The 24,670-nt window shown below is 51.2% G+C and overlaps 2 protein-coding genes across 3 annotated transcripts in view; one reads left to right on the top strand and one right to left on the bottom strand.

Moving 5' to 3' along the window:
• The first annotated feature begins 14,175 nt into the window (after positions 1-14,175).
• Positions 14,176-20,079, top strand: KCNK15 (potassium two pore domain channel subfamily K member 15). Its single transcript, XM_033095274.1, has 2 exons — positions 14,176-14,458; positions 18,402-20,079. The coding sequence occupies exons 1-2, from the start codon at positions 14,176-14,178 to the stop codon at positions 19,091-19,093; spliced, it is 975 nt and encodes a 324-aa protein (XP_032951165.1). The 3' UTR covers positions 19,094-20,079.
• A 16-nt stretch (positions 20,080-20,095) lies between these two features.
• RIMS4 (regulating synaptic membrane exocytosis 4) overlaps positions 20,096-24,670 on the bottom strand; it is a 52,652-nt gene continuing 48,077 nt past the window's right edge. For both annotated transcript variants that reach the window (XM_033095275.1, XM_033095276.1), the window contains exon 6: positions 20,096-24,621. In XM_033095275.1, coding sequence (XP_032951166.1) covers positions 24,403-24,621 — 219 coding nt within the window. In that variant the 3' untranslated portion in view covers positions 20,096-24,402. The remainder of the gene's footprint in view (positions 24,622-24,670) is intronic.

Here is a 24,670-nt window from a genome sequence, read left to right as displayed (position 1 = left end):
CAAATATCTTGTGTCCCAGTCCAGACTCACAGAAACTGTGGGATGGGCCTAGAAATCTGTTTTAATACACCCTCCACCTCATTAAAATCTGTGTCAGATTAATACGGTGGCTTCAGGTGAGAAGCAAAAGAAAACGGTGGTGCGCTGCTGCCCCCTTGTGGCATTTTGGTGCATGAATCGTGGAGAGACCACAGACAGGGAGAAGCCCTCGGAGACTGGGGCCCAGCCGCCTCCTCCAGTTTCCTAGATGGAGAAACAGTCTTAACGAAGGGAAGCGCCTTGCCGGAGGCCTCAGCGTGAGGCACTGATAACGCGAGGCCTAGGGTTCTTTCCTATTTGTATCCAATGCAGCAGCTTTCTTTTCTTAAAATATTATTTAAACAGATGCCTGTAAAGGACCCTGCTGGGCCCTGAGCCAGGCCACCTCCATCTGTCCCCTGGATGACTCCCTGGTCCCTCTGCCCACAGTCCAGCTCCCTCCTGCCATCGGCCATACTGTGCAGCCAGAAGGATCTTTCTGGGGCACAATTATAGTTACATCACTGCTTAAACCCCCCTGAGGCTCAGAGTCGCCCTGTGGGTTGGCTCTGGGCTCCTTCCATGACTCATGGGCCTGCTGTGCTTTCTAAAGTCTTCTGTGCTCCAGCCACACTGGATGACTCGGGCTACACGCTCTGACCCAGGCCTTTCCCCAAGCTGCCCCCTCTGCCTGGGGAACTCTTTTCCCCAGGTCTTCACCTGGAGGACCCCCGATTATGCCTCATTAGTCAGTTTCCATGTCTGCCTGAGGCTGACCCTCCCCAGTGGGCTGGCTCCCATCCCTCTCTCCTGCTCGGGTGCTGTCCTCCTGCCACTCTCCCCTTCTTACTCCCACATCTTCCCTTCCTCCCTTTTTTCCACATCAGTCCCATCAATATACACACATGCTGGTCCTTTTTCCGGGGCTGCAAAAGGTGGTCATGCAGCCCACGAGCCCATGCCCACCCGGGCTACTCCAATAACAAGAGGTGGGGTACCTTCTCCAAGGGGCGACACTAGCAGCCTCGCTGGGGGCACCTGGGAAAGCTAAGGCTACCCACGGCCACCATGTTTCACATCCCATCGAAAGGTCCACCTGCCTCTCCCTAGATAACATGGGGTCTAGGGTTTGACCCCGTTCTCAGCCATGGGTCGTGATTTAGCTGAGTGTGATTTGGCTCTTTCTTGAGAACTCATCTTTCCCCTCTTCCACTGCAATTAATTATAAAGCCAGGGAGAACCCAAGGGCAAGAGCCTAGGCCGCGTGGACACCTCAGCGTTGGCCAACGAGCCTCATTGTAAGTGGTCCCATCACACTGGTCTGGTTCTTGTCCGTGGCCCATTGGCTGGTTCCTGGCCCCTCACCACTGGCTGTCATCAAAATGTTTCCAGTCTCATCACTGGGCTAGGTCTTTTCCTCCACACTCCGTCAGATGGGCAGTACTTAACATGAGCCTCTTCAGTCGCTTCTCCCCAGCCCGGAAGCCAGCAGGCAGCAAGCACAGGGGGCTGACTGACTTTCATCTGCCTTCTCCCCTCAGGGACTGGACCTCCACGGCCCGATTACCCTCCTGCATCCTTCTGTCTCTGAGACGTCCCAGTCATGTCCCATTCCCCTCCCTTCCTCTCTGGATTCCTGCTCTGTGCCCCACTCACTCTCCACCCCATTAAAGTCCCAGGTCTTGGAAGCTGGGGGCCTCCACACTGCCTTACCCTTGCTCCAGACGGTCAGTCCAGGGTCCTGATGTGGTCCCGGTGATATGTAAAGGCGCCCTGCCTCCTTTCACCAGCTCAGCCAGATTTCTTAGGTATTTGAATTTGATCTCCAAAAGAAATCTAAATGTATTTTAACATGTCGTGTCAATAGTCGGATTTGTAATGTTTCCTTAATCCTTGTGGTATTTGAGCTGCTGGATCCATACACGACACCCCTAAACTTTTCAGTTCTGGGGGCCAATAAATTATCTTTAGTACTTAAACTAGTTTGAGTCGGGATCCTATCGCTTGAACCAAGAGTCTCACCAAATGCAATTGTATACAGTCACGTAATTAATTATCTGTCTATTCTTGGCTCTTTGTTGGGCTTTGCACCCTAGACGTTGAGTAGATTTCTGATTCATTCCCATGTCCCTGGAGCCCCACACAGGACCTGGTACCTGGTAGGTAGTTACCACGTGCCTGCTGAATGGTGACTGAGGCCTGGGCTCTAGCCCTGACTCTGCCTCTCGTGTGTGACCTTGAGCATCTGTGTCTCCTTTCGGAGCCGTTTCCGATTCTGCACAATGAGAATGATTATCTTTGCCCTGCCTTGCTTGAGAGCTGCGGTGAGGACCAGATGAGCCCAGGCTTCTGCATGTACTTGGCATCCTCGAAAGCTCTGCATACACGGGCGCTATATTAATTACATTTTCAAGGATGCACATTTTGTCCTAATTTCATCAGCCTCTCCAGCCCCCCAAATAGACTGCGGGCTCTGGGGGCACAGAGCAGACAGCATGTTGGAATAGCAGAAAGAAGATCTGAGAACAGCTTCAGCCGTCCCCAGCACCACCTCCAGGCAACATGAGACTCGTACCTGCACAGGAGGTCAGCAAATGGGCCCTTTGTTTGTGCCCAGCGCCTGCCTCCCACAACGTCCTGCCAGAAACCACTAAGACAAAGGGTTCCAGTGTCTCCTTGAATTGGAGTCACTGCAAGTGACATGAAAACAGGACAGAGGCTGGCTGGCTGTTCTCTAAACTGTCTCCCTTTTCCTCCTGGCCACCCAGAGAGATAACATATCTCCAGACAGGTGACTGAGGTCTAGCCATGGGATATGACTCCAAATCCGGACCATCAACTCCCCTCACAATGCTACTCTACACCCACGCTCTGCCCTCGTCCACTGGCCCCATGCAGAGGACCCACTGGTGGCCTCCAAGGCTCTACGACACGGTTCTTAACTTCTCTTGATAAGCCCGGACTCCTCAGGCACCTAGTAAAGTCTACAATTTCCTTCTCAGACTGGTGACATTAAAAGTATAAAATATAATGCATGGAATTACAAAGGAAACAAATCATTGAAATATGGTAACCAGAAAAGTTTGTGAGATTCTTATTATATATGCTTCTTTATGAGCATATTAAGCAAGATCTAGTCTAATTACCATCATTTCAAGGTGATTATAGTATACAGTAGTTCAAGATCTCTGCTGTAACTATCACGTGATATGAAAATACCTGTGATTTCTATTGGCTACAAATAGGTATGCCAATACTACTACTGTGTTTGTTGTCTTCATTCATAACTGAAGGAAGTGCCAAATGTTAGCTAGAGGTCAGCGTTAAGATGCAATTCAAGTTCATGAATCCTTGAATTCCATCCATAGATGTTGTCTCTGACATAAGGATATCTGCTTTAAGGCAAGACAGAGCCACAGGAAAGAAGGAGCCTGGGTCCTTGGATGACCACATAGAACAGAGGTCCTTTCAACACATATTCAACCCAGAGGAAAAGACTGTAAGTCCTCATCAAACATCTTCATTAGGCTCTGGGAAACTGTAACTTTAAGTGAAACAACCTATAACAAAACCAATTTTACCCTAGGTTAATTGATAGAAACAAGAGTTAAGTTCCTACGGTATATTTCTGGTCACAAAGACATCACCAAACTTCTACATAAAGACCCAAAACCCTTCTAACATTAAACATTGAAATCAATGTGAGCTGTATACACATTTAAAAAAGACAAATCAAAACAAGAAAGATAATGATTTTCCAACCCGTTTATTCCAGGTCAGGGTCACGGTGGCCAGAGCCTGCCAGCAGCTCAGGGTGCAAGCAGCTCAGGAACCCACCCTGGACAAGACACCCTTCTATCTCAGGGCGCATCACACACACCCACACTCACTCAGACAGGGACAGTGTAGACACGCTAATTAACCTTACATGCACCTCTCTCAGGTGTGGGAGGAAACTGGAAGCCCCGGAGAAAAGCCACACAGACGTGGGGAGACCATGCAAACTCCACACAGACAGTAGCCCCAGCCATGAATCGATTTTTTTTTTCCTCAGCAACGTTATAATGAAACAATGTTGACGGAAACAACACTATTCAAGACCTGCTCTATTTTTTTCTAGGAACATCAAGATTCTGGGGCCAGGCCTGATTTATTGCTCCAGCTGAGTGACCTTGAATAAGTCACCTAACGCCTCGGAACTTCACTGTCTTCGTAAAGAAAATCTAGACTATGATTCAGTCTTAGAGATAGTGACGATTAAGGGGGATAATAGCTCTGAATGCTTGCAACTTCTATGGTAATTTATAACTGAGGTCTTCAAACACCAGCCAGTGAACTCGTACCAAAAATAAGGGCACACGGTGAAATTCCATCTTTAGGACTGTCCTTTACTCTGAACTTAGGGCCTTCCTAACGTGAGGGGTTACGAAACTCATTCTTTTATAAAATGAGTATAATTATAAACAGTACCTGTGAATTTTTTCCATGCGCCTTACTTTGCAAATGAAGTTTGCAATGTTATTTGGATTCACAAATATTTTATGAAATGTGGTTTTATGAAGACCAAAAAGTATGAGAATCATTGCTTTACACCACCACAAAAATAGTCATTCTTATTATCATTCAAAACTGATAAAAGCTTAGAGACGATTTGATCGCTGACCTGCCATAAGTTTGAAGACTAAAAATACTTACATGTACTGAGGGTTTCAATGTGTCCCAAACTGACCTAAACACTTCACGTGTATAACTGGTTTTTCGAATAATCTGAACTTGGTGCGGGAGACACATAAATGGGTTTAGTGTTTCTTCACATTGAACACATTCACTCAAATCTCTCCTCTTGCCCCGTGCCTTTCAGTCAAGTTTGAATATCTAATCATATTCTGTTTAACACTTCTTCTAAGTCGAGTTTGATCCTTCACCTCAAGAATGCATTGTTATTTAACTTAAACTGTTAAAGAGCCTAACTAGGTGCACCTACAAAGGTAGGTACTATTATTAATGGCATCTTACAGATACTAAGGCCCAGAGAGGTGAGGTAACTTGCCTAAGGTCACACAGCTAGTAAGTGATAGACACAGGATTCAAACCCAGGCAGGCTGTCTGGCTCCAGAAATTCACCTTAATATCTGCATTACAGTCTTCTGCAGTACTGGGAGTAGTGTGAGGGTCCTTCCCACCCCCCCACCCCCCACCCCTTCTAAGTTCTAGCTTTTTCCGTTTATAAGGACTGGAAGGAGCAGCGGAGGGCAGGGGACAAATAATCTAGCTGGTGTTTTTTCAAGTCCTCTCAGGAAGATAGAGTCCTTCTGTGTGGCAAGGGTCCAAAGGCTAGCATTCCTGGGTCATGTAAGTAGCTTATTCAGGGGTCCCTGTAGTGGTCTTCTGACTATTGAGGGAGATCTAGGACCCCATGACCTCTCTCAGATCCTGTCCCCAGAAGTACACTTCACAGTCTCTTTCTGCCAGGGTCCTCTTTCCTGGAAAGCAAAAAGATCATCCCCTTTGGGCAGGGTACTGACCAGATGGCCTGGCACCCACTCCGCTCATGGGAAGCTCCCCCATTCTTGTGCAGCCAAATGTTGGGTGTGCAGGATGTCCCCCACTCTGCCATCTCTCTCTAATCACTTTCTTCCTGCTCAGAGAGGCACTGAGGCATATCTTCAAACCTGCCTGAGAAGCAGAGAATCAGGTACCACTCACTCACCACTTCTCACGGGAACCCCAAATCTCCACAAGTGGGACCTGTCAGAACAGAGAGAACACCCCTTTTTTCTTCCCCCAAGAGACCAGGAAAGGTATATCGTTTCTCTCTATTCTAGAAAATCATCCTTCAATTGTAGTCTTCTGATTATAGAGACTGAGGGCGCGGGGATGGGGTGGGAGAAAAGCTGGTGTGACGTCCCTAAGACAGTCTTATAGGTGTGTCTATGGCTTTCTGGGGGTCTCCAGCACCTGCGTCCTTGCGCTAGGATTGGACTGGAAATATGAGAAGTCCCATTTAAGAGTCTGTCACATGTATATCATCTTAATTTAATCCTCACACAGCCCGATCAGGTAAGTTTATTAATTAGGGTAATGGTAGCTGCTATAACAAGCCCCCAAATTCAGTGGCTTAACACAATGGAAGCTGATTTCTTACTCACATAGTACTCCAAGGCAGGTATTCTTGACTGGAGGGCAGCATTCCTTCCTGTGGTGATCCAGGGGACTTACATGTTACAGCTCCACCATCCTCTTGGGCCTCAGGGCATTCCGCATCTAGACTACAGACAGGGATAGAGAAATTCAGGGGCTCTCTCAAGGCCATACCTGGAAGTGATACTCACTACGCCCACTCACTTTTCATTGGTGGGGACTAGTCACATGGTCCTAGGGACACAAAGGAAGCTGGGAACTGTAGTTTCTGGTTGGACAGGTGTCTTCCAGAGACAACTCCACACTATACAGTCTTTGATAGACTGTGACAACAACGCTCTCTTTATCACTGTCTGTTTAATCAGCTCAGCAGGCTAACCAGTGCTCTCCATTCCGTCTAAATACACCACTCCTGCCCAGGCATACTGAAAACTCACCACTAGCAGGCCACTTACATCCTTGCTCCCTTCAGCTCCCACTCACAGAGTAGTGTTATGGACTAAAAGCTGAAAGTTTGTGCCCCGGCTATACAACCTATGTTGAAATCCTAGCCTCCAAGGTGATGGTATTAACAGCTGGGGCTTTGGGGTGATTAGGTCAGGAGGGTGGGGCCTTTATGAATGGGATTAGTGCCTTTACAGGAAGAGATATGAGAGAGCTTGTTTTGTCTCTCTGCTCTCTGCCAGGTGAGGAGCCAATGAGAAGATGGCAATCTATAAACCAGGAAGAGGGTTTTCACCAAGAACCTAACCGTGATGGCACCCAGATTTCTGACTTCCAGCCTCCAGAACTGTGAGAAATAAATGTTTGCTGTTTAAGCCACCCAGTCTATGGGATTTTGTTACAGCAGCCCAAGCTAAGACAAACGGCACATGTACCAAGAATCTGTTGGGTTTGTTCCCAAACCAGTTTGAATCAGCCGCACTTGTTATTGTACTCACGTAATTTTATCAGATAGTCTACAAACTGATGAAATATGAGTCCAAAAATGATAAGATTTATTTTTGTGAAAACCCAATAAAGATGAGTTGCTAAACTATACTGTCAAAGTAGGTGTGGAAGAAACAACTACAAAAGATCTGGAAAATACTTACCCTGAGAATCTAGGGGGAATTCTGCACTCAAGTTGCTACCCAAGTGTCTTCAACTCCTTGCTCCACTTGAAATAAACCAAAACTGGAAATCAGAAGATAGATTCTGGGTGTAGTTTATGCCAGGAGGACAATGTGAAAAGCCAATTCGCTCCACACTCAAAGAACAGACGAGCAAACATTCAAGGTGTATTCATTTAAAATGATTCCCTGCTTCTCTGATTAACTGACTGACTAACTAAGTGGGTCACGTGGGCTTCTACGGGATTATTGCCCTCATTTTATAGGTGAATAAACGGAGGCCCAAGATAACAGCAGGTAAGGGGTGGAGCCACAATTAGAAACCAGCCAATCTGGTTGCAAGTCCGTGCTCTCAGACTTGCATTGATGTCCAGTTGATCCATCCGTGATGATGGATCTGTTCTGTATCTGCCTGTCCAATGTATTAATAGTAACCATAGCACATGGGGCTACTGAGCACTTGAAAGGTGTCTCATGGGACCAGATAACTGAATTTTTCACATTTAATTTAATTTGAATTAATTTAAATATAAATAGCCACATATGGCTACCGTATCAGACAGCAACACAGCTCTGTGCTACATTAACAATAGCACACGCCTTTCTTGGTGTCTAGGGTGCTTTTATTTCTTTGCTTTGACCCTTTGCAGTTTTGATGTCTTCTGAAATGCAAAGCCTGCCCCCTTTGATTCAGACATCTCTTGATTCTAATCCATTAAATTGACTGGAGAAGGGGAGGGGCGGGCACTGGCTGGAGGAAAAGCAGCAAGCCTCTGTTGGCAACGGCTGCGCTCGAATTGCCATGTGGCAGCAACTGTCACCTTGTGCCAGCACAGGGCGGTGTGTAGCCTTTAGGAGCAAGAGCTTGGCAGCAGGCCAGGACAGCCCCCTCTCTCCTGGGCAGGGTGACTGACTTCAAGCAAATCGCTGCGCCCCTTAGAGCCTTGGCTTTCTCCTCTGTAAAGTGGGATTAAAAGTGCCTGGTGTTGTGAGGATGACATCATGGGATGACTGCTCAGCCCCTAGCTTCCTGCTTGGATCACAGTAATTGCTCAGGAAATGTCCATCTAATTCTCTCCAAGCCTCAGAATCACCCTCCCACTCAGACCAAAGGAACAACAGGAAAAAAGAATTTGGGGATGGGGATGGAGAGAGAGAAAATGTTCTTTTAAAAACGGTTTATTGTGAAAATTCTTAATTGTACGTGAAAGTAGAGAGAATAGTTTAATAACCCCCCCATACTCCTATCAGTTAGGTTTTTAAGTTATTAACCAGAGTAAAGGTTTCAAGCCCTCCACTAACCCAAATATCCATCCTTAGGAAGCTGAAGAACAAATTCCCAAGAGTTCCAACTAAATGGCCACAAACACGTGTCAGGAATCCTGTAAGCAGTCCTGATGGTTTCCAACAGTCAGAGATGGGGTCGTGCTCATTTGTCCCCCAAATAATATCCTCATCACCCTAGGAACAATGGTGCCTCCCCGCCATACTGGGCATGGCTATGGTGTTTTCCTGAGGATACTCAAGGTTCCATCTCTCTGGGTCTCCCAAATGATATGGTTTGTCTCCCAGTGCCTAGAAGACTCTGGGAGACCCCAACTCCTAACCAGTAACATTCTTTAAATCAGCATGAGGCAGCTTTTAATTTCTTGTAACCCAGATCTCTAAATGATATTCAGGCTGCCAAAAGGATACAGCTGCCATCTCGAAGAAGCTGGGACTTACTGTCTCCTGAGTTCAAAATAATCCATTCTTTTGGAAGAGAGACAAGAAAGAGATCTTACCTGGGAAAACTGCCGGGTCTTCTGGCCTTTGGGGAAATTAATGAACTATATTCAAACTATAAAAATCAATGCTTCCGGCTGCCGGATGGCTCAGTTGGTTAGAGCAGGAGCTCTTAACAACAAAGTTGCTGGTTCAATTCCCGCATGGGATGGTTGGCTGCGCCCCCAGCAACTAAAGATGGAAAATGGCGACTGGACTTGGAGCTGAGCTGCGCCCTCCACAACTAGATTGAAGGACAATGACTTGGAGCTGGTGGGCCCTGGAAAAAACACACTGTTTCCCAACATTCCCCAATTAAAAAAAATCAATCAATCAATCAATCAATGCTTCAAGATTCCAGTAAGCCTGGGGAGTAAGTAGTGTGGAAAAGGGAAAGAAATTAATTGGGTAGAGGAGGGGTACGAACATTTCCTGGCACCTACTGCACCTACCATGCACTGAGTGCTCCTTCACACTTTGAATTGTCACAGGAACACCGTTAGGCAGATATTTTTCACCCCCGTGTCTCAGATAGGAAACTGAGACTCACAAAGGTGAAGTCACTTACCCAAGATGGAAGCAAGATCTGGCTCACCCACAAACTCATGTTCTTTCTTAACCACTTGCCCTACTGTGTGCCACCTTAGATGACACTCTTCTCTCTCTGAGCCTGTTTCCTCTTCCTGACATGGGAATGGCAAGGCCGGCCCAGCTCACAAAGCTTTCAGAAGGATCTAGACTCATAAAGGAGGTGAAGTGCTATGAAAGGTGCCCAGGAAGGTGCCCAGGGCCCAGGTGGGGACTGGGGTCACCTGTCTTGTTGTCCTCAAAGCGAGCAACCTTGCAGCCGTGGAAGAAGATCTAAGGCCTCATTGAGAGGTCACAGGTTGTGACTCTGGCATGAAGGGACAGAGGAAAATCACTAGGTCCTCTCAGGTTCCCAAAGGAAGAAGAAGGGGAGGAGGCGGAGGCAGGAGAGCTGCAGGGGGTGCCTTGGGGCGTTGCTGTTTTTGGTGACTGCACAGTTGACGGTTTTCCAAGCTGAGAAACACACATACACAAACTTGAACCTCCTTTGGCTTAAAATAGAGCCACTGAACCAAAAATGCCAAGCACAGGGCAGAGTCACCTGCCTGGCAGGGCTAGACATCTCCCCCATGGGCCTGGCAAGGCCGGACATCTCCCCTGATAATACCCACCCCCAGCAGGCACATTTGAAGAAGCACCTCTCAGCTGCGTGTCACAGGGTCCTCACAATGAGGGGGAAGTACGGGGCAAATAGCCAGCCAGCACCCTTCAGTCCCATCTTAGAGATGAAGAAAGTAAGGTCCAGAGAGGTGATGGGAGAGTGATAAGCCAGTGGCGTCTTGCCTGATGAGGCCGTGTATTGGAAGCATCGTGACCTTGGGGACCAAACAGCCCGGAGTTCAAGTCCTGACTTAGCCAGTGCCTGGCTGTGAGGATTTGGCAAGTGGGGCCTCTTCTCCTCTGTGCCTCTGCTTCCTGCACTGGAGAGTGAGGGCTCCTTTAGTAATGTCTGTGAATATACTGTGCACCGACAGGTGTGTGACGATTTTAGCTTTGTTCCTATGTCTGCAAAAGAATTCTTGAAATCCGCAGGCAGACAGTTGTAAACAGGGAAGAAAGAGGCTACCTGCTACCACGCACTTGGAAAGTGACACACAATATCTTTTATAATCCTCTGCATGGTCCTAGGAGGTGAGCATTATTATCACACCATTTCTCATATGGAAAACGAAAGCACAGAGAAGTGGGACCATTCGATCCATGGACACCTACCTACAACGTGGAGGAGCTGGAATTTGAACCCAGACCTCACTGGCCCCAGCTGTGTTCATGACCAGGACCTCAATAACTATCCCCGGCGCGGGCCCTGTCCTTCCCCTAAGAATAAGCCGTCCCCACCCCCACACTGTCCCAATAAGTTCTTCTCAGGTCCATCGTGGGCTGTAGGTCCCTGGTGCCCCACCCACCCCCACTCTGAGATTGTAGCCTAGGCTCTTCTGCTTTGCTGAAATCTGGGCAGGAATCAGAAAATAAAACTTGCTGATGCCATTGCTAAAAATAAGGCTGAGGCAGCAGCCCCAGCGCCCTGCTTCTGGGCCACTGAGCTGCAGTCCAGTTTCTGGGGTGGGGAGGGAAAAGGGGTCCAAGGACCCCTGACCATGCACTGGGCCCCAATTCTACCTGAGAACTGAGTCAAGGCAGGCGCTGGGTGCAACAGCTCTATGGAGCCCAGTCTCTATTTGCTCAGTTGTGGTATTTGTCATAAAAGTTGTGGTATTTGGCTAACACTTCCAGACAAGTCCTCAGGGCCAGATACTGCTCTGAGTGTCACCTCTACTGTCTCATTTAATCCTCACTGTAGTAGTTTCCTGTTGCTGCTGTGACAAATTATCACAAACTTAGTGGCTTAAACAATGCAAATATATTATTTTCCAGATGTGTAAGGTGGAGGTCTACACAGGTCGCAATGGGCTAAAATCAAGGCGCTAGTAGGACTGAATTACTTTCTGGAACTAGGGAGGGATCGATTTCCTTGCCTTTTCCTGATTCTAGAAATCGCCTGCTCTCCTTGGATCATGGCCCCTTCCTCTACCTTCAAAGCCAGCAATATCTGGCCAAGTCCGTCTCATCTTGTATCTCTCTGGTTCTCCCTCTTTTACCTCCCTATTCCAGTTATAAGGACCCTTGTGATTACACCAGGCCCGCCCAGATATTCCAGGATCATCTCCCAGCTCAAGGTCAGTTGCTTAGCATCCTTAATTCCACCTGCAACCTTAATTCCTCTGTGCCATGTAACCTATTTACAGGTCCCAAGGATAGGACAGGGCATCTATGGGGCAGGGCAGGGGGTGCATTATTCTGCAGACCATAGCACCTAATGAGATAGAACTTTTCTAATCCCATTTTACTAGTGGGGAAATTGAGACATGCAATTTCACACAGTTAAGCAACAGAAGTGGGATATGAACCTAGGCGGACAGGGTGCAGAGTCCATTCTCTTAACTTCCACATGCTGTGGCCACTCCTTTGTCCATAGTCACTGGTGTGTACTCTTGCCAGGTCTGGGTGCTGGTGACAGAGAGGTGACCAAGATAGGATCCCTGTCTTCAGGGGGGAAACAGATATGGAATGCAATAATTTCAATGCAGTGGGAGGGATGCAAGATGGCAGGAGGCAGAGAAGCTTCTGGCAGCAGAGAAGGGCCACCTGACGAGGAGTCAGGAAGGGAAATGTCTAACTGAGAGGTGAAGGATGAATAGGGCTTTATCAGCCACACCTCCTGCACAAGGAGACGGTGACTAAATGCATTAAACCTTGGAAAGTGCTTCAACTGTTGTCTGGCCCCTGCCAGACAGTCAACAAATGCTGGCTGTTGAGTGGGATGGGGAAAGGACGGTTCTAAGCAGAGCAAGAGTTTGTGCAAGGAGCTGAAAGTTGAGTGTGGCTGGAGCAAAAAAACGCAGAGGGGCTGTGGGGACAGCGGCTGGAGCAGTGATGGGACACAGGTGATGGATGCCCAGGCTGCAGCCGGAGACCAGGGGATGCAGACACTCTGGATTGCTGCAGGAGAGGTTGCCAGATGCTTTGCCCAGAATCCCTACAAGGGCCTGCCCACACTCTGAAATGAGTGTCACCTTAGTGCTGGGGGTGGGGGGCAGGAGTGGATTCCTCAGGAAGTGAAGTCGATGGAAGTTCTCCCGAAGTACCCAGCTGTTCAGGCCAAGAACCCAGGGGCCATCCTGAGTCCCCCCCTTTGCCCTCCATATCCAACCCATCAGTAAGTCCTGTTGCTCTGTGTGGCAGGAAACACTAGCTGCAGGGGCTTGACACAACACAAGGTCAAAACAGGTGTTCCTGGTGGGGGTGGCCTTGCAATATGTCATTTAGGCACCCAGGCTCCTTCCACCCTGTGGCTCTGTCCTCTTCTAAAGACTCTGCATTCAGCCTGCAGGTGGGGAAGACCGGTAGAACATGGCATAAGGGAGGGTTTTATGGGCTAGGCCTGGAAGTGGCACACATCACTTCTGCCCACATTCCATGGACCACAGCTTCTACGCGCGAGGGAGGCTGGGAAACGTGGCTAGCTGTGTGTGCTCAGCTCCCTTTCCCTAAGACATCTCAGGTCCATCCGCTTCTCTCCATCTCCCGTGCCCCTGGTCCAGGCTCCCCTCAGCACCCATTTGGACTACAAGAGTCTCGTAATTGGTCTCCACTCTTAGCCACCATCCCTTTTCCACATGACAGGCAGAACGCTCTTTTTAAAAAATGTCAATCAGATCATTGGTGTGTTTGTTTTCCTGCCTATAGCCTTTCCAATTGTACTGAAGAAGAAACCCATATGCAGGCCTCTAAAACACTGTGTGAAGTCACCTCTGTCTTCCTTCTGCTCCCTCCTCTTCTACCTCCCCCTACCCTGCAGCACCCCAATTCTCCTAGCTCCAGCCTTACTTCCTAAAGCACTTGCTGCCTCCATGCTCCCTCCCAGTCACTCCCCAAAGAAGCCTTCCCCCACCATCTTAGCTGGCAGACCCCACTTTCCCCCAGAAACTGTTTCCCTTCTTTCTCACACTTTCTTAAATTATCTTTTTGTTTGGTTTTTAGCCAACCCTCCTTTCTAGGACATCAGCTCTATTGACATCAGGAATCTTGTTTGCACCAGTAGGTGCTTGGTAAATATTTGTTGGATGACTGAAGGAAGGAGTGAGTGAATGAATGAATGAGGTTATTCATTCATGAGGTCATCCAAGGTCACAGGACGCGAGGGTGGTGGAAATAGGACTTCTGCAGACCCAGGCTATGGGCGCTTTGCTCCAGATGTCTCTATTTGCAGACACATTAGCCCCGGGGCGCCAGCGGGTAAACAAAGGCAGATGTGTGGTGGAGGCGGGGCGGCGGTGGCTGGAGGAGCCCTCCCTGCCCTTGCTTGCCACCCCCTCGAGGCCCCGCCTCTGGGTGCCCCACTCTAGCCTCGTGCAGCCCGCGCTCCTGCCGCGCGGGTCGCGTGGGCGCTGGTGGGGGCGGAGCGGGTGCGGGGGACCGTCGGGGCGCATGGCCGCAGCGGGGACCCGGGAGGGACGGCGCGCAGGGGGACAGCGCGGCCCCGGGCGCCGCCATGAGGCAGCAGAGCGTGCGCACCGCCGCGCTCGTCCTGTGCATCCTGTCCTACCTGCTGGTGGGCGCCGCGGTCTTCGACGCACTTGAGTCGGAGGCGGAGAGCGGCCGCCAGCGGCTGCTGGCCGAGAAACAGAGAGAGCTCCAGAGGAAGTACGGCTTCTCCGCGGAGGACTACCGCGAGCTGGAGCGCTTGGCGCTCCAGGCTGAGCCGCACCGCGCCGGCCGCCAGTGGAAGTTCGCCGGCTCCTTCTACTTCGCCATCACCGTCATCACCACCATCGGTGAGCACCCTGGCGCCCCCCTCGGCGCCCGCTCGATGCCCCTGGGGTGCCCCTGGGTTTGCAGTCCACCTCCGCCCTTGCCCAGCTGGGTGACTTTGGACGAGTCATTTCAGCTTACCGAGCCTCCCTTGCCTCCCTCTGCAAATGGGCTGTCATTCTGTGCAGTCGGGGCTGGGAAAAGTCAGTAGGTCAAGTTTGCCAAGAGGCCGGCATGCAAGAGTGCCCAGAAAACGCCCCAGGGGCTGGGAGACAGATGAAGTGGGGCCGGAAGCCCAGGAGGCTGGAGTTGCTTCCTTGCCTGGCTGCACCACACTAGCTGTGTGACCTGAGACAAGTTGCATAACTTCTCTGAGCCTCAGTTTTCTCCTCTGTAAACTAGGGGTGCTAATAGGCTCTCTCTCATTATCAAGCAAATAACATATGCAGAAAGTTTCAGCACAGGGCCTGACACAAGAGAAAGCACTAAAACAAGAAAGTGATTTTTTTTGTATTATAATTATTATTCTCTTACTTCTAGTCTGTCTTAGTCACTGCAGTATGGCCAGTCCTGGCACACAGTAGACACTCAGTAAATAGTTATTGAAGGAATGACTGATTACCACAAGCTCTGGACTTCACCCTCGGGGATCCACAGCACTTTCTCTGCAGCATCTGGACTGCCAGCCGTTGCCATGGCTACCGTCTGGCTGGTACCTGAGGAGCCTAAGCCTAGGGAAGTAGGAAAGGAGGCTCTGCAGGGCTCCCAGCTGGGTACCAGCCACTCCCCGGGCCCCAACTGTGGATGTTCAGGCGCCCCCTTGGGCTTGGATCACCACCCTGCCTTGGTGGAAATGTCTCCATAATGCTCTGACAGGTGAATGTGAGCTTGTGGGTTTAGCATTGGAGTTACAAGCCTGGGTTCTGCACTTACATAGACCAGAGTTCTAGTCTCATCTCTGTTGCCTCCTGCCTTCTCTGGTCACTGATTATACCTCTCTGAGCCCTGCTTTCCTCAACTGCAAAATGCAATTGTTCCTACCTCAGTGGGTGGTTGCCAGGTTTAAATGAGGTCAAGCACGTGAAATGCTTGGCACAGTGCCTGAAGCTAAATAGGCATTATTAATTAGTAATAATGACAATTCGTTATTTGCCAACTGTGGGCACAGCTCCCATTCAGCCCTTATGTCCCCTCCTGTCAACGTGGGCACCCTTGCTTCCCTATCTTGTCTCTCAGCCTAGACTCTCCCTGCCACCATGCCCAGTGGTATTTGACTCTATCCGCCTCTTCTGCTTTCCCCCTCATTGTTTGGAGGCCTGCTAGCTGGATTTGGCCTCCTCTCCTGGCTGTCCCCATCCCCCCACTCCCCCACACTACCCATACCCCCGCTCCCTATGCATCTGGGAGCCCAGGGCGGCAGGGGGTGGGGGGTGGAAAGGGACTAAGAGTGGAAACAGGAGTTTTGCCTTTTCTGGCCACCTAGGGTCGCCAGCACTTGCAGTGTGGTCCCCAGGGCATAAGCCAGCCTTGTAAAGAGCCAGGTGCCAAAACCCAGGGTGGTGAGTACTGCTTTGGTAGAAGAGAGGCACTGAGAAACAATGGAGGATAGTAGTTCATAGCTCAGGTTTGTGACCTTTGCCAGCTTCCTCCCAATGATCCTAATTTCCTTATCTGTAAAATGGGGATAATGTCATCTCATGCAGTCACTGCGAGGGTTACATAAGATAATCCATGTAGAGTATCCAGCATGGTTAGCTATTATCATTACTCATTTCACTCTGCGCCAAAAACTTGACATAGTCCCAAACAGCTGGAAACAACACGGCCTCTGCCTCGCCTCTTACTCCTAAAGAGTTTCCTCTGTTGCACACTTAGCAGCACCCCGTTCAATTTGGTTTTGTTATTATTGATGATTAAACTTTCCTTGAGCCCTAGTCTGTGTCAGGCTCTGTGCAGGGCACTGGTGACTAGGGACAAACAGAAGTAATCATTATCGTTTCTGGCCTCAAGGAGCTCAGTCTAGTGGTGGGCAGAACCACCCCCCCAATAACAGATAAGGTCATGCAATAGAAGAGTGAAACTGGAGCCATAGTCTTTAAAAACACACATTGTGTCGATATTTTGAATAAGTGATATATGCACACAGTACAAAGTTCACCTGGCACAAAAGGATATAGAATAAAAAGGAAGTCTCCCTCTCACCCTGTCCCTCAACCCACACATTCCTTGCCATGGATCAAATACAGTTTCCAGTTTCTTGTGTATCCTTCCAGATATATTCTATGCCTATATATTTCTTTAAAACACACACATGCACACATTATATAGACATATTATACACACAATTTTTTCTCTTTTCTAACTAAATATATGTTGATGATGTTTTTATATCAGTCCCTAAAGAACTCTGTTGTCTTTTTCGTAACCATGTAGCAGCGCTTCTCAACCTCGGCACTACTGACACTTTGGACTAGATGATTCTTTGTTGTGGGGGCTGTCCCGTGCATTGTAGGATGTTTAGCAGTATCCTTGGTCTCTACCCACCGGATGCCAGTAGCACACAGCCACCACCTCCCAACTGTGACAACCAAAAATGTCTCCAGACCTTGCCAAATGTCCCCTCAGAAGCAAAGTCACCCCGAGTTGGAAGTGCTACTGTGTAATATTCCATCATTTGGATGGCACCATGATTTATTTCACCAGGCTCCTATTGATGGACATGTAGGCGGTCTCAAATTTTCACTGTGAGCCACAATGCTTCAGTGATAACCCACTGAAGCACTTTGCATACAGCACTTTGCACGTGTGTGTGTTGGAGGAACTAACTTCCTAACTGTGGGACAGCACAGGTCAAAGGGTCTGTGTATTTTACATTTTGGCAGATGGTGCCAATCTTGCTAGAGAGGGCATATTCTGTGGGGGAAGGTTTACTGGCTTTTCCTGGGCCATGGGACCCTTTGAGAACACCCTGGAAGCTTTCACTCCTCTCTCCTGCAAAAGACACATATCCACTCATTCCAACACTCAAGGAAGCCCACTCATGTTTAGGTCCCCTACAACAGTTGAGGGGACCCAGTGAAGAATCGCTCCATCAGACTGAAGAGGCATTTAGGATCTGGGAAGGAGAGTGGACTGGGGCAGGGCAAATAGGGGGTGGGGGAGAGGGAACCTGAGAAAAGGAATGTGGAGGTGGGACGTGCTGGTTGGGGAAACAACATGGGGTGAGGCTGGAGGGGTGGTAGGTATTCAGATCATAGAGGAATTTAGACACCATATGGGAACCAGGACTACCCTGTGGATACTGGGAGCCACGGGAGAGTTTGCTCTTTTTTTTTTTTTTTTTTTTAATATCAAGACATAATTTACATACAGTAAAACTCACCATTTTCAGTACAGGCTTCTGCGAGTTTTGACAAATGAAGATCTAACTGCAGCCACGATCGAGACATGTTACATTTCCATCACCCTCCAAAATTCTGTCATGCCCCTTTGTAGTTAACCCCTTTTCCAGTCTCAATGACAGGCAACCACAAATCTGTTCTCTGTCCTCATCGTTTTGCCAGCGTGTCATTTAAATGGAAGGTGCATGTCATTTAAAAGGTACATGCAGTATGTACTTTTCGAGCTTGGCTTCCGTGTAACACATTTGCGATTCATCCTTTGTTGCTGCAGGTAACTGCAGTTCATTCCTTTCTATTGCCCCAGAGAATTCCATTGCATGGGTGTCGCACAGGTTGTTTATGGGTTCCCCAGTTGAGGGACATTTGGGTTGTTCGCGATTTGGGGTGATTATGGAGAACCATGCAAGGTTCTGAAGCTAGGGAATGTCCTAGTTAGAACTAGCATTGTCAAGATGCTCGGCCAGTTCTGGGGGGTTGGAGGGAGCCCTGGCGAGCAGGCCGAGGGCGACAGTGTTGTGAGATGGCGCTGAGCACTCACCGACCCGACGCTCCGCTCTTTCTCCAGGTTACGGCCACGCGGCGCCAGGTACGGACTCGGGCAAGGTCTTCTGCATGTTGTATGCGCTCCTGGGCATTCCCCTGACGCTGGTCACCTTCCAGAGCCTGGGCGAGCGGCTGAATGCGCTGGTGCGGCACCTCCTGCTGGCGGCCAAGCGCTGCCTGGGCCTGCAGCGGCCACGCGTGTCCACCGAGAACATGGTGGTGGCCGGGCTGCTGGTCTGCGCGGCCACCCTGGCCCTCGGGGCCGCCGCCTTCGCGTACTTTGAGGGTTGGACCTTCTTCCACGCTTACTACTACTGCTTCATCACCCTCACCACCATCGGCTTCGGCGACTTCGTGGCGCTGCAGAGAGACGAGGCGCTGCAGAGGAAGCCGCCCTACGTGGCCTTCAGCTTCCTCTATATCCTCTTAGGGCTCACGGTCATTGGCGCCTTCCTCAACCTGGTGGTCCTGCGCTTCCTGGCGGCCAGCACCGATGCGCCCGAGCGTGCCGTCCGCCGGACCAGCCCGATCCGCCTGGGGGCGCCGGAGAGCCGCGGCCCGGCCCGCCCCGGGGGCTCCTCGTCCGTCTCCTACCGCATCCACCAACTTGAGATGTGGGCCCGCGACAATCTGGGCTTCTCGCCCCCTGCGAGTCCGGGGGCTGTGGGCGGCTGCGGGGCAGGCAGGCTCCCAGCCCGTCGGAAGTCCATCTGACAGGCCCACCCTAGCGGATGTCGATCCCAGAGCGGAAGGTCCGGGTTTACCTATCAGTGCACCACCCTCCCCAGAGCTGGGAGCAGGACGAGGGACCCGTGGCCACAATGCCAGTCTTCTGCCATGGGCCGGTTCGCATTCCCTTCTGTGGCTAGCCCCTCTTTCCTCTCCAAAAATCTATTAAAGTCGCATCACAAGCACAAGTATGACTCTATAAAGTCACCCAGTAGGTGCAAATCCCCGTCGTCCAAATTGTTTTACTAAGCGTCTCTCCATCAGCCACCTAGGAGAGGCTCTCTACAGACCCACGTCACTATCCGACCCTCCAAAGTGGAAGCAGGTGGCTATTTTTCTGTTGTGGGAAGAGGCCGGTTTTCCGTGTTGTAAGGGAAATGCATAATTTTCAAAACTGGAATCCTACCAGTGAGGCCAGCTGCTCACACGATGAGAAGCACAGGGGAGGAGATGAACGGATAGGAACGATTTAGCATCCAATGTGGACGAGTGGGCAAATCACTGCACTATTTAAACGATCACTCTCTCTTGTTCAGCGTGGAGAGAGGAATTGGCCCATGTGTTAAGGAAGCACATTCCCCGCCAACCCCTCACGGCCCAGCTGATGCTCTGTCCTTGGCCAGCCCCACTCGGAGGAGAGGAGCCTTGTTGACACCGACCATGTCACTGGGGCCACCTGGATGCAGCTGAATACTGGGAGACAAGCTCTTCTGTGAGTCCTGCCAGGCACCTGCAACGTGACCTTGGGGAATCTCATCCCCTACCTGGGCTTGTTTCCACATCTGTAAAATGACTGGGTTCATCCAGAATCCTGGTCTCTCTTGTGCACCTGTGGAGGGGTGCCTGGGACGGGCCAATGAGGGGGTATCACAAAAGTCCCTGGTGGGCATGCTGGCATCCCGTAGCACTCAGCTCCTTAAAACACCAACTGCCCCCAGCCTCCCAGATAGAACTGTCTCAACACAAAACAGCAAGCCAGGTTAGAAAAGCCAAAAACTTTAATTTTCAACATGAGCTACATGGTCATGAACACAATGCAGTGTGACCCACTCCAACCCAGGGGCCCCAGAAACCCTCCCTCCTCAAAGGCCTGTGCTCCCAGACAGGGAATGAGGGAGAGGTGGGTGGACAGAGGCCCCAGCCTGTGGACCCGGACCTGGAGTCCTGCCTTCCTGCCACCCCCTCAGGAGGCAGCCGTCCAGTGAAAGGCCTTCAGATGTGATGCCTGAGGCCCCGGGTTCAAGTCTCCACTTTGCTCTCACAGAAGCTATGAATAAAATGGGCACGGTCAGCCTCTCCACAGGGTTTGTGAGTCAGATGCTCATGGATATGAAAGCCTCCCATTCACTCTGAGGTGCTGCTATACAGACACAGGGCCCTCCCAGAGAGCTGCAGGAGTCATTACAGGGGAACAGGGACAGCTGGGTCCCCTGGGCCTGGCACAGCACTGCTGCTCAATAAATAAATGCAGGTGGCCTTGCCTGATGCAACAGCTGTGCTCTAAGGGGAGTGGGGCTCAGGGCTGCGTTGGAACACCGAAGTGTGCCCAGGAGCTTCTGGTTTAAGGAACTGGATGGTGAATCAGCTTGTAAAGTGCATAACCACCCCCTGAACTGCTTTACCTCCCAGTGTAGAAGAAAGAGCTCTGAACTGTTGGAGAACTGAGTTCTGGTCCAGGCTCTGCCACTCACTCACAATAGGATCTTAGCAGGTGCCTTCCCCTCCCAGGGCCTCAGCTTTCCCCTCTTTAAAATGGGGCTAATAATAGAGGCCCCACCTACTGCCCAGGGGCTCCTGTGAGGGTCCACTCGAGGTAAAAGCGCTCTGAAAACAAAAACATTTGGCAAGTACTACAGGGAAATCAGACGTTATTACCTCGAAAGTTTGGGTGAGGATTTCCTTAAGATGAGGTGAACTACAGCCACTTCACTCCCTCATAGCCTCCTCGCAGAACCTGGGACTTCTTAACTCTCTCAAGTAGGTCCTGGAGGATTATGGCCCCTCAGCGGGAGCCCCCACCAGTCAGCAAGGCCTGGGCCAAATTCTGTGCACCCTTAGTCAGTTGGGCCTGACCCCCAGGAGAGCTAGGTCTCTATGGCAACCCTCTTCCCCAAACCCTGGTCCAGAAAAGTTACTGGCCCATGGAGATGGAACCAAGCAGGGCTGGGTGGCCAGGGCTTAAAGGCCACAAATATTTATCATGGCAGACATGCCCTGGATTGATGGTCTGGCCTGTGAAGGAAGGAAGCACAGTGGAACCCGTGTTCTGTCCCCACTGCTTGTTTGCTGACTCTGGGCCTCAGTTTCCTCATCTCTCAGATGGGCTACAATTGGCCCTGCCTATCTTTTCAAGGCCACTGGGAGGAGAGGAGGAAAGGTCGTGAGAAATGGGCAGGTTACTCGTCCTGCCCAGGCTCTAGCTCAGCCTCAGGTGGGAGGAGGCGGCCCAGGTTGAGGGTGCCATTGAACTCACAGGTGACCTGAGGCGGCTCTTCCTGCACTGGGCCTCGGTCTCCTCATCTGTAAAATGGAAATGACTTTACTAAAGCTCCTTTCCCTTTAGTATGAAAAGTGGATTCTGGAGAAGGAAAGTGGAGACGAGTCCCTCCCACGCTACCCTTGCATGTGACCTTTGGCCTAGAGATTGAAAAAAAATATCGTCCCCGAGAGACCCCAGCCTCCCCACTCTGAATCCCCCCAACTCTATCCTCTCTGGTCCTCTCCAAATGGTGGAGTTTGAGCTGCAAAGGATCTGATAGCAGTGGGGTCAGGCTGGGCTTGGAGGTTCCCAAAGCTAATAAGAAGAGTCACCCCCTCCCCAAATCCCCTTCCCTTGGTAAGGACAGAAGGTGGTTCCCATGCCCAGTGCTCGCTGCCCCTTGGAAGGGAGGGGGCACGTGCTCACGATGATGATACAAAGAAACAGGGCTCCAGCCCCCACTCATCCCACCCCTCCAGGAGGTGAGCTGAGATGTCACAAAACAAACAAGAAAGTCAGTGAGGGGGCCCTTAGGGACCACCCCCAGGATGGTGTTATTGCTTTGGAGCTCTCTCTCTCTCTCTCTTTATAAAGGCTGTGCAGACACCAGAGGGCGGGTTCAGGCTGCGGGGCCCCCTGAGCCCCCTGTCCCTTAGGATGGGACAGCCAGGTTCTTCCTGTCTTTGAAAACTACCTCTGAACAACCAGAGTGGTGATGGCTGCAGAGAGAGGGGAGGCACTCTCTTGGCTCAAAATATTCCAAATGGCGAGTAATACACAGACAGCAGAGAAGTCACATGGGTTAAAAAAAAAAAAAATGGAGGAAGGGCTGATCTTGGGCCTCAGATGCCAGTCCACCCAGAGCCCGGCTGCCTCCTGTCCCAGTCTTGGGGTTCCACCCCCTCAAACCCAGGGAGCTCCGAAGGTCTCCTGGATGAAGGGGATTCTCCATCACCCCTTCCCAGTGCAGTGTGAGAAACTCCATGGAGGCAACTGAACCCAACCAGACTTTAAAGGATGCCCAGGGCTCAAATAGGCTGGGGGTGGGGGTGGGGGTGAGGGGAGGAATGCCAGGTGAAGGGATCGCCTGGTCAGTAGCCTAGAGTGGAACCAGGGACAAGTTGGGACCAGACACAGCCGGGTATCCTCAGTGGAATAAGACCCCTCTTAATGGAGCCCAGACCCCCTCCACCAAGGACCAGATCCTCAGGAGTGCTTCATAAATAAAATCAGTACCAAGGGTAATAAATCAGAACATCTGAGTATAGGGGGCAGCTCCAGCTAGAACCCTACAGGAGCAGGGGAAGGCAGGGGAAGGAGGAGGGCTGGCCTCCTGAGCGCCAGGCCCGGGCCAGCGAGGAGACAGAGGTCTCCTGGAATGCACTTGCGTCTCCTCTCCACCCCATCCTGGGACTCCGTGAGAACTATATGCAAGCTAAGAACAGGCCCCAGGGCGTGGAACACTAACTCTACCCAGCTAACCTGGCCTACGCCCTACACAGCAGGGACTGGGTAATAATAAGGGGTGGTGGGCTGCTGGGTGCCTCCCAGGGGAGGTGGCAGAAATGTGCTTCTATAAAGAGGGGCCAGCCCGCGTCCTCCTCGGCATGCAAAAGGGCTTCCTAAGGGAAGCCCTGGGGAGGGCTGGGCCAGGAAGGCAGCTACCCAAGTCTGCTTGAGAGGGAATGTCCCAGTTCTTAGACTCACCACCTCCACACTCTCCTTCTCTCCTTAAGCCAAGGGAATGGAGGCCGGGGCAGAGGGTTCTGCCCTTAGTACACATGGTTTGTTTAAAAAGACTAAAATAGGGGAGCTCTGTTGCCTCCCCAGACCCCTCGCCTGGAGGCAGAGGGGTAGACAAGATGACCTTTGACCTCATCCAATAAGAAGGGATTCCCCTATTTGGGAAACCCTCACCTTGGCACCACCAGTCCTACTCCCAGCTTTCCCCAGACTCCCTCTCCAATCCAGCACCCCAAAATACAGAGATGGTGAGCTCTCTGGGCTTGGGGTTCTGGAAAATCAGGGTCCTATAGCTCCTCCACCAAAACCCAGATGACAGTTCTTTCCAGTCCAATAGTTTCCAAAGTAACCTGTTGCAATCCCACAGAGTAAGGCACCCTGGGGGTCTGTGCCAGGCCCTGGGCACCTCCTCCTTTCCTTTGGTCCCTGCTGGACCCCAATTCCTAGAGCCACCAGAAGAGGGGCAGGCAGGAGGGGACAGACAGATGGACTCGGACAGGCTGCGGCAAAGCTCCTTCCACGGGCAGGTGGAGGGAGGCCTGAGCTCCTCTTCAAGTGGGGGGCTCTGGGCCCCCCGGAGCTGGCTCCGGATCCTTGCAAAGCTGCCCCATCAGCTTTGGGGCAGGTGTAGCTGCCTGAACCCGGTGCCGCAGGAAAGACACTTGCTGGTAATTGGCACCATGGAGATGGCCGCTGGGTTCTGGACTTGGCTCTGGGCAGCGAGCTTCCGAGGAGGCAAAAAGGGGGAACGGTCAGACAGTGTCTGGGGCAGGAGAATGGTGTGCTCTGCCACCTCAGTCTTTCCCTTCTCCGGATTGCAGCCACATCCACCAGGTCAAGAACCAACCAAGTCAAAAGTGCAGCCAATCCCGTTGGGAGAGGAAAGGTGTCGGGACAGGAGGCAAAGAAGGGGTGAGGAGGGTCTCAAGGGGGGCAGGTCTCCCCGCTCTGCTTCCCCACTGTGGGGGAGAACTCCATCCTCCTCTGTTCCAGGTGCCCCTGGGCCTGGGGTCCCAGGTCGGGGCTGGGTGGTCTCCAGGCCATCTCGGGGAGCCCCTCCCCATCCCCGGCATTAAGATCGCTCGCCGCAGGGCCCCACGGTGCTCTCAAGGGACAACTGGGATGCCTGCCGGAGCAGAGGCCCTGTGGCTGGGTCCACCATGGAGGAGGTGGGGAAGAGCTTGTACCAGCCCACGGCCAGGGTGGTCAAGTCCAGCTCCTCTAGCAGCACGCGGGCCACTCCCATGAACTGCTTCCGCTCCATCCGGCCGTAGTTCCCCCACACGATCACCTGCGGGGCGAGAGACACAGTGGTTCTAACCCTCCAATGCCACGTTCAG

The sequence above is a fragment of the Rhinolophus ferrumequinum genome, chromosome 23, assembly GCF_004115265.2.
Source record: "Rhinolophus ferrumequinum isolate MPI-CBG mRhiFer1 chromosome 23, mRhiFer1_v1.p, whole genome shotgun sequence".
NCBI lineage: Eukaryota > Metazoa > Chordata > Mammalia > Chiroptera > Rhinolophidae > Rhinolophus > Rhinolophus ferrumequinum.
The sequence above is the reverse complement of the archived record's forward strand: the minus strand, read 5'-3'. Positions and strand labels throughout refer to the sequence as shown.

What these genes read in the sequence shown, in the direction of transcription:
- KCNK15 (XM_033095274.1), top strand. Translation starts at nt 14,176, where the DNA reads ATGAGGCAGCAGAGCGTGCGCACCGCCGCGCTCGTCCTGTGCATCCTG. An exon ending in CACCGTCATCACCACCATCG is followed by an intron (nt 14,459 to 18,401) that starts GTGAGCACCCTG and finishes CTCTTTCTCCAG; the next exon opens with GTTACGGCCACGCGGCGCCA.